At 35.3% G+C, this 15095-nt stretch overlaps 1 protein-coding gene across 2 annotated transcripts in view; it reads left to right on the plus strand.

Annotated features, from left to right (window-relative positions):
- Cntnap5c (contactin associated protein-like 5C) overlaps window positions 1–15095 on the plus strand; it is a gene marked incomplete at its 5' end in the record, with an annotated part of 856281 nt that overhangs the window by 676901 nt on the left and 164285 nt on the right. For both annotated transcript variants that reach the window (NM_001415869.2, NM_001047866.3), the window contains 1 exon segment: window positions 7698–7916. In NM_001415869.2, coding sequence (NP_001402798.1) covers window positions 7698–7916 — 219 coding nt within the window.

Consider the following 15095-nt stretch of genomic DNA (forward strand, 5'->3'; position numbering starts at 1 on the left):
TGTTGAAATAAGTAACTTATAAAAAAATTCCTGTGACAGCAAGATGGTTAATATAGAAGTCACTTGACACCAAACTTGGTGACATGAGTTAAATGCTGTGAACCCATTAGTAGTAGGAGAGAATTCTAATATTTTAAATATCAAAAGGTACCTGCAAATTGTAATATTGTAATATAATCTCAAGAGAGTAATATTATCTCAAGCGGTCTCTGAAAGCCATCTCAATTAGAATTTCCCCATGTTTCTCAATAGAAAAAATTGCATGTATGTATGTATGTATGTATGTATGTATGTATGTATGTTTATATGTTTGTATGTATGGATATATGCACATATATATTGTATAGACATAGATAAATGTAGACAAACAGTTTTCAGAGTGACTATTTTCAGTGAATTATTAAAAGTTTTACGAAGTTGTTGATTTATAGGTAAGATATTCAAAAATTCCAAAATCCTAAAAGTTAAAATGACAATTAAATTTTATATTGGTGATTGATCATTCTAATTTCATATTATACTGCATTCTCTTCATTATTAAACAACACTATCTGTGGTCATCACTGTGAATACTGTAGCACAACTCATTGTCTAATATGCATGGGAAGAAGATGGTCAGATTAATAATTTCTCTTCTTGTTGTGGAAAAAGATACTTGGGAGGAGCAACTTAAGAAACAAAGGCTTAATTTTTGGCTCGGAGTTTGAGTCCTTAATTTCAGAGACGACATGGCACCAAGAATTTAAGACAACTTGTCACACGGGAACTGGTCACACAGGATACAGAGAGATGTGAATGATGTATTTTGCCTGATATTTTTAATAATATTTTTATTTAAGTGAGGTATTCTAACTACTAAGAAATTATGAAGCCTATATTTAGAGTAGGTCTTCTAAACTCTATTAACATAATCTTGAAACTTTGAGTGAAGATGCCCAGAGGGTTTTCAACATGGAAGCATTAAATCCAACAAAGGTGAAAATTCAGGTTAACCATCACATTTAACATAAAGGGTTTGAACAGGAAGTCCAAAGACATAGGATCCACACAATATCTCTATTTCTTCCAAATATCCTTTCTCTTGTTTGCATAAATGTTTGATGAGTCTAGAATTTTAGGTTTAATACAAAGATAAATTATCTCCATTCAAATCTGAGTTCAGGGTTCAGAAAGTTCCAGCATTATGGTATCAGACAGTGTTTGTGGAATATACGACTCAAAGCATGAATTGACTTTGTAAGAGTCCATGCCTAAAGAAGTTAAGCAGTGCTTTACTGAACATATATTTATCATATGATAATGAGATGACAGGCTATTAGAGTAGCTAACTAGCCATGGGAATCTTGTACCTTCTCATAAGTGGACTTTAACTCATACATAAATCCACTCATCCTTTTTAGCTGTATAGTGGATAATGAGTTGACCAGCACAATACAGAGGCATCACCATCCCTGCCCTGGATGAGTAGTCAAGAATGCATGAATGTCTCCTCATGAAGCTTTAAACTAAATAGTGTGATGGGCACTAGAGAATAGGCATGAAAGGATTCCTTTTGGGGTACAGTGATACATTACTACTGTAAAGGAATGGAAAAACATTACAAGGGCCTTTGCTAGACTTCTCTACTTCAAACCCTTATGAAGCATTCCAGTCTACAGACTATTCCTTTGAGAATCTTCACAAAAGAGAATAGTAGCTCATCAATCTTCATTCATTTGTGAACATCCTATGGTCTAGGTCTGGCTTGATAAATACCAACCAAAGGCCTCTTAAATTTGTCTTGGACAATAAAAGAGCAAATCATGAGAAAATGTCCTTGTGAGACAGTTGCATGGAAAAGTTAGTGATAGCTCGAAAGTGTGACTGCGTCCCAATTTCCTATCCAGTTGCAAGAGATTGTGTGACTGTCCCTGAGGCCTATCACAAAGTCTGGAGTATATCATATAGGCTTATTTTACCAATTCAATCATTCATTTATTCATTCATACATTTGATATTCAACTGTGTGCATTTACCTCTACTATTTGTTGTAGTATTATTGTCATGGGAGACTATATAAGAAATGAGTTCGGAGGCATGGGTTAAAAATATAAGCTCTAGAACATATTACCAGGTTTAAATCTTAGCATTTAAAGACACTGTGACAACCTTATAACTGTGCTCAGTTCATTCAGTGATGAAATTGTTCTCTCTAAAATGTTTGTAATGAGGCTCAATTGAATCCAGTGATGGAAAATGCTTAGCAGTGTATGGCTTATGCCATGCATTAATTACTATAATGTTACTACTATTGTTTGTTTTACTGATTCTCTTTCATATTGAGAAGGAATGATTGATTTAAACATTATTTGTTATTGAAATAAAGAAAAGTTATGATAAAAAAAAAATTTTAAAAGGTTTTACAAGGATCCTGGAACCCAGGTGTAAAAATCAAAAGCAGCTGAAGAGAAATGCAGGACCAGCACATGTTCTTTTTGAGGAGTGCAGTCTTGGTATCACCACATCTGTATGTACACAAGCACAGGGCTGGGACTGGATTTTTACTAAGCAAGTGTTCCTCCACGGTTTCTCCTCAACCTGGCATGGCCTTGGAGGGGACAAAGTGTCATGGTTAATGCCCCTGTGACAGAACCCTGGTGTGATTCTTCATTCATTTGAAAAGATACAATTTTTTAACTATGCAATATGAATTATATGAAAGCCTTTGTGAGTGAGAAGGAACAAAATCAGCTGTACTACGAGCCAACTTGTAAGAAAATTACTAAGCAAGGAGATAAAAAGATTTATGGAGTGGTGATATTAAGAGATAACACCCAGATAAATTTTTTGTTTATGCTTAAAAAGACAAGTATATCCTTGGGTTGAGAGTCATCCTAGGACAGAATAAGGTTAGGCCAAGGTTTGTTGGAAATGGTAAACTTCTGGGCAGAGTCCCCTCAACTAAATTATGATCTATGCTTAACAAAGGCTGACACAGCTCTCAATTCTTTTACACAGTTAAGAAAATATTGTATGCTTGCTCTTTCCTAAGAATCAAAGAGTCATGGGATGTTAATTCATAGGATAGCCAAAAGTGAACCTGAAATAAATAAGTGAAATGATATGTAAATAAAAACATGGGCCTTTGGTCTGCATGAAATGACTAGACAGAAAAGATATCAGGTTTTTATAATTTTCACTAGAGAGAGTTGAGTTGTCTGGAGATCTCTGCAGAGTAAAAACTGCTCTTCACAAATTGTTCTAAATGTATTTCTAACTTGGTCAGAAGATTCTGTAATTTTTTATAGCAACTTTTCTGATATTGATCAGAAAATACATGCGTTATTCAGATAGATTTGAGAATTTTTCTACATGAAAGAGTTGTCTTAACCAGAGAGTTTTTAGAATAGCAAGAAAAATCTTTCTAGCAGAGAGTAGAATACAGAGAGAGTGAGAGACAGAGAGAGAGAGAGAGAGAGAGAGAGAGAGAGAGAGAGAGAGAGAGAGGAGAGCAGTTCTAAAAGACAGTTCTGCACAATCTATCCAGCTTAGACACACTGTTTGACTTCAAGTCAGTGTTTTGCCACTCCTAGACACTTCTTTTCTCAGAACCCACCTCTATGCTGAGGGTGGTACTTAGCAGAACGCAGGCCAGAGTTTGCTGTATTCCCATTGCTGGTGTCTATGTCTGTGACAAGTAATGTTTCCTCTATAACAGTGGCTCTTAACATTTCTAATGACACCATCTGTTAATACAGTTGCACTGTGGTGACTCCAACCATAAATTATTTTCATTAGTATAAGGTACTATTATAAATAATAATGAAAATATCTCACATGCAGGGTAACTGATATATGACCATAAAGGAAGGGTCCTTCTACCAAAAATGTCTCAACCCACAGGTTAAAAATCATTGTTCTACAGCTTGCAGATTACTTGGTGTGAGAGACAGCAGTCAGATCATATAGTACACAAGATTCATGGTCTAGCCAAGGTCAGTACAGGCAAGAATGGAGACAGAATGTGTCAGGAAGAGCAGAGCTACAAGCTTCCTGTAATGTAAGCTTTCCTCTGATGGGAAATTTTTAGACTAAGAATTTAGGGAGAATTTTACCCAAATCTTTAATATTTCTTCCCATTTTTCATGAATGTTTTACCTGCATATATAGAGAGAAATACACATGTGAAATCAAATTACCTTTAAATAAATATTTGATTTTGAGGTGAAGAAAACTACATGCTGGAATTAATGATCAGAATAAAAAATAGATACTAAGGCCAGAAAGGTGGCACAACAGCTAACAACACTTGTTTTTATGGAAGACCTGTGTTCAGTTCCCATCATTTACATGTTAATTCCAGCCATTTACATGGTAATTCAAGTTACCTCAAACTGGTTTCTCAAAATATGAGACATCCATGTTGTATAAAACATACAAGACTTAAGCACATAAAATAAATAATAATTGAAAAAAATTAAAACAGAAATAGAAAACAGGCCTAGGAGAATGATTTAACTGACAAGCAATTGCTTTATGAGCATAAGAATCTGAACTTGATCCTCAGAGCACACATTAAAATTCAAGTGTGGTATCTTGTTCTTGTTATCCCAGTATTGAGAGAAGGAGACAGTATAATTCCATAGACCCATTTGGGTCAACCAGCATAACCTAATTTCTGAGTCCAGGGTAATGAGACACGTGGCTTCAGAAAAATATAGTAGAGAGCACCTGAGTAACAACAACTGAGGTTGGACTCTAGGCTCCATATGACCCCACAAATATATGCATATCTATCTATCTATCTATCTATCTATCTATCTATCTATCTATCTATCTATCTATATCTATCTATCTATCTATCTATCTATCTATCTATCTATCTATCTATCTATCTATCTCTATCCACTTACCTATTTATCTATTATTTACCCATCTATCACCTACCTGTGTATCTACTTGTTTATCTAACACATACATACATGCCATCATTCCTAAATACACAGACACTCATGTGGATCTCCACATTCATGGACAAACACAAAAAGTGGAAAGACAAGAAGAATTAAGAAACATTAAATAGGGGTTGGGGATAGCTCAATGGTAGAGCGCTGGACTAGCAAGCGCAAGGCCCTGGGTTCGGTCCCCAGGTCCGGAAAAAAAAAAAAAAAAGAAAAGAAAAGAAAAGAAAAAGAAACATTAAAGAACTCAAGGCCTCCTTTGTTTTCATTTTCTTTGTTTTTTTTAAGGAGGATGATCCTGTCAGTCCTATTCTTTAAGTGCATGGCTTTGTAAAGTAAATGAATTTATGTGCATCGAATAATCACATGTTGATTTTCAGCTTCAGCTTGAGGGTCCTGAGGAAGGGGTAAATGGGAATGGTAGAATGACAAGATTGCTCTCTTGAAGAACAAAGTTCATTTAATCTTTTATTTATATAAGCTACATCCCGAGAAATTGCATATCAGTTTAATCTTTTACCCTAGGTTCCCTTTTGCTAATTTCATGACTTATCCCTTTGACTTTCAGAAATAGAAACTGAAATACAGAGCATACTTGGCAAATGAAGTTAGACAGCAGGTATTTTTTACATAGCATTTATTCTTAACATAGCAAATCCTATATGGTTTGCTAGACACAACCCTTGTAGTTGCCAAGACTAGATATACATGCCATTTTTATGTGATAAAATTATCTTTACATCATATATATGAATATATGTGTGTGTTTGTGTGTACATGTGTATTGTAATTTAATGAGCTCTTGTTTGTGTTGACTTTTTCATTAGTTTTAGCTAACTCAATATATTCTTTTACTATATGGACTCTTTTTGCTTTTCTATCTCAGAAATTCAAGGCTTATTATTGGAAAGTATTAAGCAATCCCACAAAGTAGGGATATCATCAAGATATTTTTTTCTTGATACCAGACATTTTGTCTGTCCCCAAACTCTATTTAGGTATTACATACACCTACATCATTTAGGGAGAAGAATATATGGATCAAATTTATTTGATGAAGTTCTTGGAGGAGAACACCCTTTTACCATTAATATTATACAACCATCTATCTGAGTCTTGTTTCTTGAACTATTCGTTTCACTTTCATAATTCCATTCTTTTCTTCTATTGATGAAATCATGTGTCCTTCCTTGGTATCATTTGGACTAAACTGACTCATTAGTGTAATTTTGTGTGTTCTTTCAGATGCCTGAAAGGGGCCTCATAAAATTCATATTGTATTTTTTTACTTTGAATAGCTGAGGAATCCTGTAAATGACAGTTCTTATACTGATATATGTACTCTTGAACTCCTCATGTTTTCAGAGTTCTTTCCAACACTCTTAAGGGCTCTCCTGAAGGTCACAGCATCACCATTGTGCTGAGGATTATCAGACACATGTCTTCTTGCTTCCCTGATTCTATTTCTGATTACTATTGAATCATTAACATTGGCAAGGAGAACATTATCCAGAGGAGAAACATGGAGTAAAATAAGAATATTATTATACAAGTTTATGCTCACAGCATCCAACAACACTCAAGAAAACTAATATCCTCTGGCTCTGCTCCAGGTCAGGAGCCATGTCATACTGTCATACCCAGCCATACCTAGCAATCACATATTACAGATATAATAAAACCATCAATTATAAGCACCTACTTCGTTCAATGAACAACTCAAAGTATGTCATCAAGATAAGCACACAGATAACCTCATAGTTAGCTGTCTTTTTACTCTCAATTTTTAGGTAAGAAAACTGAAGTTTAAAATAAGAACTTCTTGAGGCAATGGTGGTTCTGTAGTCTATGGTGTCATCACTCTTTTTGTTGTTTGCAGGCACCAACTTCTAGCTTCTCTTTAAGGTTAGGACTCACATGACAGCAAAGGTTTCTGTTTTCAGTTACCAGAAGCCCTCTATCACTGAGCTTCATTTACAAGAGCAGTTTTCTAATAAGGTTAGAGCCTTGGGAGGCATAGACTTAGGTTGTATTGAGCTTGGAGGTCTCTAACCTGACAGTTTATGCCATGGTCAAATAGAAACCCACTTGCTGCTTTAGGCCTAGGAAAGAGAAAAAGCTATAAAGGCCTAAGAAAGAGCCCAGATATGATACGTGAAGGCTACAGGTACTCAGGAGACCACTGTGTCTTCAACGTAGGCTTAAAATGAACTGTTCTCATTTTTTTGTGTTTATAAAATCCTCAGAGGATAAGGGTAACTTGTTAAGAATCTTTACTTTTACAAACAGATACCACTATTTTTGATGCTTTTTTTCCTGACCGGTTTCTCCTTGATAATTGATGAAAATTTTGCCTTTCCTAGAGTTGCTAAAAAGGGGAAAATGAAAAAAGGAAAAAAAAAAGAAAAAGAAAAAGAAAAAAAAAGAAAACCTGTTTGTTCATTTTACAAAGTTAATTTGTGGTTTCTCTGTTAAACTGTATAGATACCATTTCTGCAAGCATTAACATAAATATCATCACTGTCTCCATCAGCACCAACTCCAGCACTATCCTTTCCTCTATTGCCAGAATCATCAAATAGTCACTATAATTATCACTATCACTATGCTTACAATAGTGATCCAGTGCTATACACAGCTTAGAAACATCCTCTCCACATTGGAGACATATAAATCTTTTCACTAAACATTCTGAACATTCTTGTGACTAGAACACATTGACAATGGCCTTTATTATTTTTTCTTCTTTTGCTGCAGCTCCTTCTGAGATCACATTCACCATTGATGTTGGGAATGGCCCTGTGGAGCTCCTCATACAGTCTCCTTATCCTCTGAATGACAATCAATGGCATTATATCCGGGCTGAGAGAAACCTCAAGGAGACCTCCCTTCAGGTGGACAACCTTCCACAGAGCATGAGAGAGGCCTCAGAGGAAGCCTATTTCCGACTTCATTTGACTAGCCAGTTGTTTGTAGGTAGGAGACATTTATATTATCTTTATGCTAAATACCTTCAAGATAGCTTTGTGCTCTAGGTTAAGGACAATTCCTAGTATTTTTCAAAAAAAGCAAACACAATATGAAACTATTTTTCATTACATATATCTTATTGTAGCTTTATAGTCTTCACAATAAGTTTTGTGCTATTCATACTCAAATGTAGTGGCCCTCTCAGACTCTTTTGTTAACGTTTCTGCTCATGTTTATTGTTTTCAGACATTAATACAATTTTATGTTTTGGATCATTAGAAAAGAAGTGTACTGTGTAGTCATTGAGACTCGAGCTCTTCACTTATCCTAGTGATACTTGACTAGTGATAACTATTTTTAATATTGTGATCAGATAGTTTGACTAATCCAGTTAACTCTAATTTTCAGTAGTATACATTGGGAAGTGTACTGGTACGTTCTATGTTATCATAACCCAAAATAGAGACACTTGAAGGAGGGACTCTCAGTTAAGCAAATGCCTCTATATATGTCCTGTAGGTAAGTCTATAGAGCATTTTCTTAATTAGTGATTCACGTTAGAGGCTTGGAGATATGAGCTAACAACAATTAGAGGAATACTGGAATTGCAATTGTACACCACCATGGCTGGTGTATACAGTATTTGTGACCAATCCCATAGCTTTATGAGTAGAATGAAGTATTCTAGTGAATGGGCTACTGTAAGGCTCAAAGTGAGTCTTAAATACAGGGACACCCCCTACTCCTCAAGAAAGACAGGAGAACGAAATTCAATGCAAAGGCAAGAGGTTTATTTTTTCTGGCATGTCGGGATCAACCCTCAATCAGCCCCTTGTGGCAAGTGACTAGAAGGCAACCCTGAATGGGTATAACATGCTGTTTTTACACTTTTTAGAAGTACAGTTTATACCAGCAAGATTACAGTTTAAACTTATTAGCTAAGCATATTTACCATTGGATCTATTGGCAAGCAAGCATATGACATGCATTCGAATTCTATCTGGGATCAGAGGATCAGGTGACTATCACTCAGTACATTCTGCCATTTTTCAAAAATGTCCCTGCTCCTCCCTAGAACTTTGGGTGGAGAATGGAACTTGGCCTATCCTTGACCTGAGGCAGGAAGCTGTTACTTGGCCTAATTCTTGTCCTGAAGCAATGGGTATAAGGCTGGTGAAGGCCCCTAAGGTCCTTCACAGGAAACCCATAACCTACCTACTGTCTACCAGGCCAAGCCTCTTAATAGCTGTTATACTTCAGTAAGAACTAGGGTCTACCACTACATATCTATCTTTGTCACTTTTTTTAAAATTTAGGTGTATTTTGATATTCTATGAGTTCACATCACTGGGGTAGATTAGATGTTGTACAGAGAAGAAACCAGTTCTCTGAAGAGATGTCTTCAGCACTCCATTCAGTCAGTAAACACTAGTACCAGTAAGTTCTCTAGAAAGGTGGCCATCCTTAGTATTGAGAATAGATAGATCCAGAATTAAGAAATTGTTGTTTCAATTTGTCCCTTCCTTTATTTCCACAGTTCTTGCACTCCCCTCCCTCCCTCATTTTATCCATCAATAGTAATAGACAAGTTAATTATATTGTGCATACGTTGGGTAGTGAGGATGGAAGTTAGAACTAAGAAGTGTCACTGCTTTTCATGGTGCTCATGTGTAGGTGTGAATGTGTGTACATGTCTATATATGTGTGTGTGTGTTTGTGTGTGTGTGTGTGTGTGTGTGTGTGTGTGTGTGTGTGTGTGTTTGTGAGATGGGGGGAGTATTTTAGATATTTTATTCCAGTTCTGATAATAAGTCCAAACTTTGAGCTGAAATGTAGTAGAGAGAAATTTTGAAAATACAACTTACAGAGCTCTTAAAGTAAATCTTTAAATACAAGTTAGGGTTTTAAATGATGTTATAACACAATATTATTAAAAACTAAGGGTGCATGCCTCTGTTTAAAACTTGAATTTGCATGCTTAGACAGAACACTGAATAAATTACCCATTAGCCATTCTACATGTCTTTTTTCAGCTGTGTTTTCTACCAAGACCAATAGTGGATAGCTCACCACCAACTGTACAAATTCATCTCCATTTCTTGCACATTTATTATTTGCTTCCTTAATATGTGGGCTACTATAATTTTTGAATCTGCAAGTATTATCACTTAAAACATAGTTGCTTAATGAGAGGCTATACAACAATATAGGAACATCAGATTTTCACTTCATGACCTGCTGTACATGTGTCTCCCTTAACTGTGTTGTATATGCACAACAGAAATTAAGATTGAGTGATTTAAAACATTCTTATGAGTGTGTGTCATTTAGATAATCACTCCTATAGGTAATATGATATGCTACTGAAAACTTTACATTTATTTTGCTGCCTTAGTTCTATTTAAACAATCACATATCATTTTTTGGAGGAAGTATACATTTATTAAGATTTAATAGCTTATTTTTGGTGAAATCAGTTCACATATTTTGAACTTTTCATAAATTGTACTCCATGTGAAAGTCTAATGTATCATCACGCAATATTTATGAGTTGCTATGACAGAAGAAGAATCTAAAGGACTAGTTTTCTACTCAACTATCAGAAGAACAGAAAAATGTGAACTTTGTGCAAATTAAAAGTGAAAAGAGGCAAGAGTGTTTTGTATCAAATTTTTGCAGATATTTGTATCAAATATCAGCAGATATTTATATATAACTTGACCAGAAATCATATAAATTGTGCAAGGTGGATTGGAGTGGAAGAGACATCTTGATAGAGTTGTACCAAAAGTCAGTTTAAGGAGCATGCTCACTTCTGTTATGCTTGATTCTCCAGTGAGTCCCATGTTAGCAATTATTGTGCTTTGTTGAGTTTATTTTGATGAAACTAAAAAAAAGAAAGGAAAAGATTTTGAAGGCCATCTTAAACTCTTGTTTTATGTAACACTGTTCAGTATTTACTAATAGGTACATTTTCAAATATCATCTGGTCAGAGACTATTGAAGTCCCAACATTTCCATTTTTGTTTAATTCATCTGAAATATTAAAAAAATAATGAAACACTGATTGAATCAATAAATGATTTGCTCAGTAATTTCATTAGTGTCCAGTCCAGTTGCTGTGATAAAATATCCCAACAAAACCAATAGGGAATAAGGTGCCTATTCGGTTCACAGTTCCAGGTTAGAATCCATCACTAGATAAAGTAGCGGCAGGGACTTGAAGCAATCCCTCATTTCTACAGTTAAGGACACAGAGAGAATGAATACATGTATGTTTATCTTCAACTCACCTTCTTGTCTTTTATGTAGTCTAGGACCCCCCCCCAAAAAAAAAGTAGTGTCACCTACTTTTATGTTAGATCCTCCAACAAGGATTAACATAATCAGTACATGCCCACAGGTTAGCCTAATCTAAACAACCCCTCATTGAGACTCTTTTAACAGATGAATCTTTATTTTCCAATTAGCAACATTAGCCATTAGCCCAAATGAAAAACTGTGTTTGATATCACCTAGAAATGTGGAGACACTACATGCATATCTTTAATAGGTAGGAAAGGATGTCATTATTGGAGTGTGTGTCTTTACTGTAATAGATTGAGTTTTGCATTGCTTAAGTACTGATGGATATGCCTATCAAGATACAGTTGGCCATGAAAAAAAATTTAAATCAAAGTAGAGTGTCTTGCACAAATTTGGTGACGACCTGTGCTGTAAGCATTAGTGCTTTCTCTGGATCATGCACAGGCTCTGTGTTTTATAAAATATGGTGCACCTCCTAGTACTGCTTTACTTCTCCAAGGTGACCACATGAAATGCTCTGATCAGTGACTCATTACTTGATGGATTCCCAGAATCAATAATGTAACTTGACACTGTTTTGTCACCAAGATATATTAGGGTTATTTTTAATATACACAGGTTGTCCAATACATTGACAGCAGAATACGAGAAAGTTTATGAAATGTAGCTTTTAAAGTATAATATGTAGCTAAGGTATAATTTCACCACTGGGACGGTTATCAGTTTCATTATTTCTGCTTTCTTAGGTTTTGGGTGTAGTGGGGTGTAGGTTTATATGTTTTAATGCATGTTTGCATAAATATGTGCAAACCTGTGAAGTATTACACATGAGAATGTTTGCATGTATATAGAGGATAGAGAGGAATGTCAAGAACATTTGTTGATAATTTTGTAATTCATTTCTGAGTAAACATCTCTTATTGAACTCATGATTTGGCTGGTGTATAAAACCGCTTGTCCCTTGAAGCATGATGGAGTGGTAAGATTATAAGTGACTTCCATGGCAAAACTCACAACAGCTTTGTGAATGCTGGAGGTCTGAACTTCTGATCTTAATCTTGGGTTAAGTAATATAATGAGTTAGTATTCTGAATGAGAATGTGGTAGAGAAATATCTGGCATAAAGAAATGATTGTCTTTGCCTTTGAAGAGAAATGGAGTTCAAGGTTTACTTCCTGTATGCCTCATATCTGGGTACATAGAACAGCAAGGGAAAGGCATCACTCCCAGATATGCTACAGTAGCACAGTGAATACTCGTGAATATGAGACTGTCTCATTTCTGATATTGGCCTCCTTTTTTATGCAGGTGCATTTGGCAGCCGATTACACTGCAATCCTAGTCAGGAAGCGGAGGATGATGCATGTTAATTCATTCTCTCTCTCTCTCTCTCTCTCTCTCTCTCTCTCTCTCTCTCTCTCTCTCTCTCTCTCTGTGTGTGTGTGTGTGTGTGTGTGTGTGTGTGTGTGTGTGTGTGTGTTTGTGTGTTTTTATTCATTCCTAGAAAGAAGGTAATGGAAGTGGTACCATCCACATTTAGGGTAGATCTTCTCACCTCAATTAACACAATCTAGTAACTCCCTCACAAACATGCCAGAGGGTTATCACCTATGAAATTCTAGTTATGTCAATTAACAATTAAGATTGACTGTGACAGATAATAAGCTTCTTTAGGACAATTAGTGCCTATGGATGAAGAAGTTCATATAGTAAATAAATTACTGAACATTCATATGTAGAAGAAAAGTGAAGGAGGAAGGAGTGGGATAAAAAAAGAAGGAAGGGAGAAAGGGAGAAGGAGACAATGAGATAAAACTTAGCAACAGAAAAATCATTATTTTACTATTGTTTCTTAAATCAGAATCATATTTGGCCAAATCAATGCTAGCAGCAAGGGAGCTATTGGAAACCACAGGAAAAAAGAAACTCCAGGACTTGTGCAGGGATACAGACATAAAGGCCATTCTCTAGGGTCATGATCATTTGTCAGATGGTTCCTCTAAATAAAAGAGGAGATGATGTGCTGAGAGTAAACTTGAAGGCATTCTCTCTCTCTTTTCTTGTCTATAGATCTGAGTAACTGCTTCAAGTTCCAGCCTCATCCTATAATGAATTCTACATAGGATTGTAAAGTAGATAATCCCTTTTTTCCCTGTTTCTTTTTTGGGATATTTTATTACAGCACCTGGAAAACAAATAATGTAAATGACTAGCATAACATCCATTTGTTCATTCATTGATTCATCACTCAGATGAATTAAACAAAAATGAAAATACTGTGAGTTCAAGTATATTTGGCCAGATAATGTTTGCAAATGTACCTGTCACTAAGCACTAAACAGTGAGACATAAAGCAGTACACAAAAATGACCTCCAACAGAATTTCCTTCCTTTTCACTTTCATCAAGACAAACTCAATTAAGCTCAGTAATTTCTAAATCACAGTAGGACTCACTGGAAAAAAGAAGCATAAGAGAAGTTGGCATGGTCCTTAGACAAACTTTTCTACAACAACATCAAGATGTCTCTTCTAGTCCCATATACATGCTTGTAAAACTCACTCAATTTTTAATCAACTTAAATAGCTGGTAAGAAAAATCAGGCTTGAAATGAAGGAGAAAATTCCTATTCAATCCAAAGAAACACCATTCAAATTAACTCACCCTATTCTAGGGCCAAATGAGACATGCTGTACCAAATTGCTTCCAGATATATCATCCAACCAGTGGTCTTTATTTTCAACAAGACTGTTGACAGAAGCAAAAAGGATAAATTAATGGGTGTATATTTCTTAGAATAGGAAACTATATAAGAGAGAAGCAAAAGAAAGTAGACTTTCATTGCTTTTGTATTAACCTCAATTATTTAGTATAATAGCTCAGCTCACAGATTCAGGAATATGAGTTCTTTGTCATATTGCCAGTAACCAGATATGATTTCATTCTCAGCTCTCTTGTAAAGTTTGTCTGACTCTTAACCATTGTCAAGATGAGCTTTTTAAAATTACCTTTTTCTAGTGTGTGGAGTGAAAGGTAGCAACACCACTTTCTTGTCCATTATCAACTAGCTGAACTTAGAATGAATATTATAACACAAACATGTTACAAAGGGTTACATGTAGTAGAACTGGGATTATTTTGATTCTTAAGAAACTTGCAGATAAATATTGATACTTTAAAGAATGACTATATACTACTCTAAGTATAAAGGTATGCTTTTTACTATTTTGAATCTATAGAAAACTGTTGGGTGAATTTTCCTTGGCAGATATAAAGAACTCTGTGTTCATACTAGACAAGGCAAAACCTGCAAACCAAAGAAGAATTGCATTCAAGTCTACCTTACTGGGACAGTGAGTTTACAGTTTCCTATAGGTCTATAGATGAGACATGACAATAGAAATACCTGTGGCTCAGATAGTTGCCTCACAGACAGGTCACTTGGGTTTAGAAGTTGGCGTCAAAAGGCTACATTCCTCATGCCTCTTCCATGCATCTTAGTGTGGAAGTTGGAAGTTAAAATAAATTTTGTCCCTGTATTACGTACATAACCTTCAGGAAGGCATTGTGAATAGTTTGTTTATAGTACAAATTCTGTTAATGTCATTGGTCTTAATAAGACTTCTGAGAAGAAATTTTATAATTTGGGAATAAAAAGCCACTCAACAACTATATGTATATCAAGATGCAAAACAACTAATCAGAAAATATAGTAGATCAACAACAGAAATATGTATGTTCACAGTCAGCAAATCTGGGTAGGGGTTTGGAAAGGAGCTAGGAAGAAAGCTGGCACACTGCCATCTGATTTATCAATGGAAGATACATTTTAATTTTGCAATAAATTATTTCTTTTAAAAAATTGACAACTTGGGATCTG

This window comes from Rattus norvegicus, chromosome 13, assembly GCF_021556685.1.
Source record: "Rattus norvegicus strain SHRSP/BbbUtx chromosome 13, alternate assembly SHRSP_T2T, whole genome shotgun sequence".
NCBI classification, from domain to species: Eukaryota; Metazoa; Chordata; class Mammalia; order Rodentia; family Muridae; genus Rattus; species Rattus norvegicus.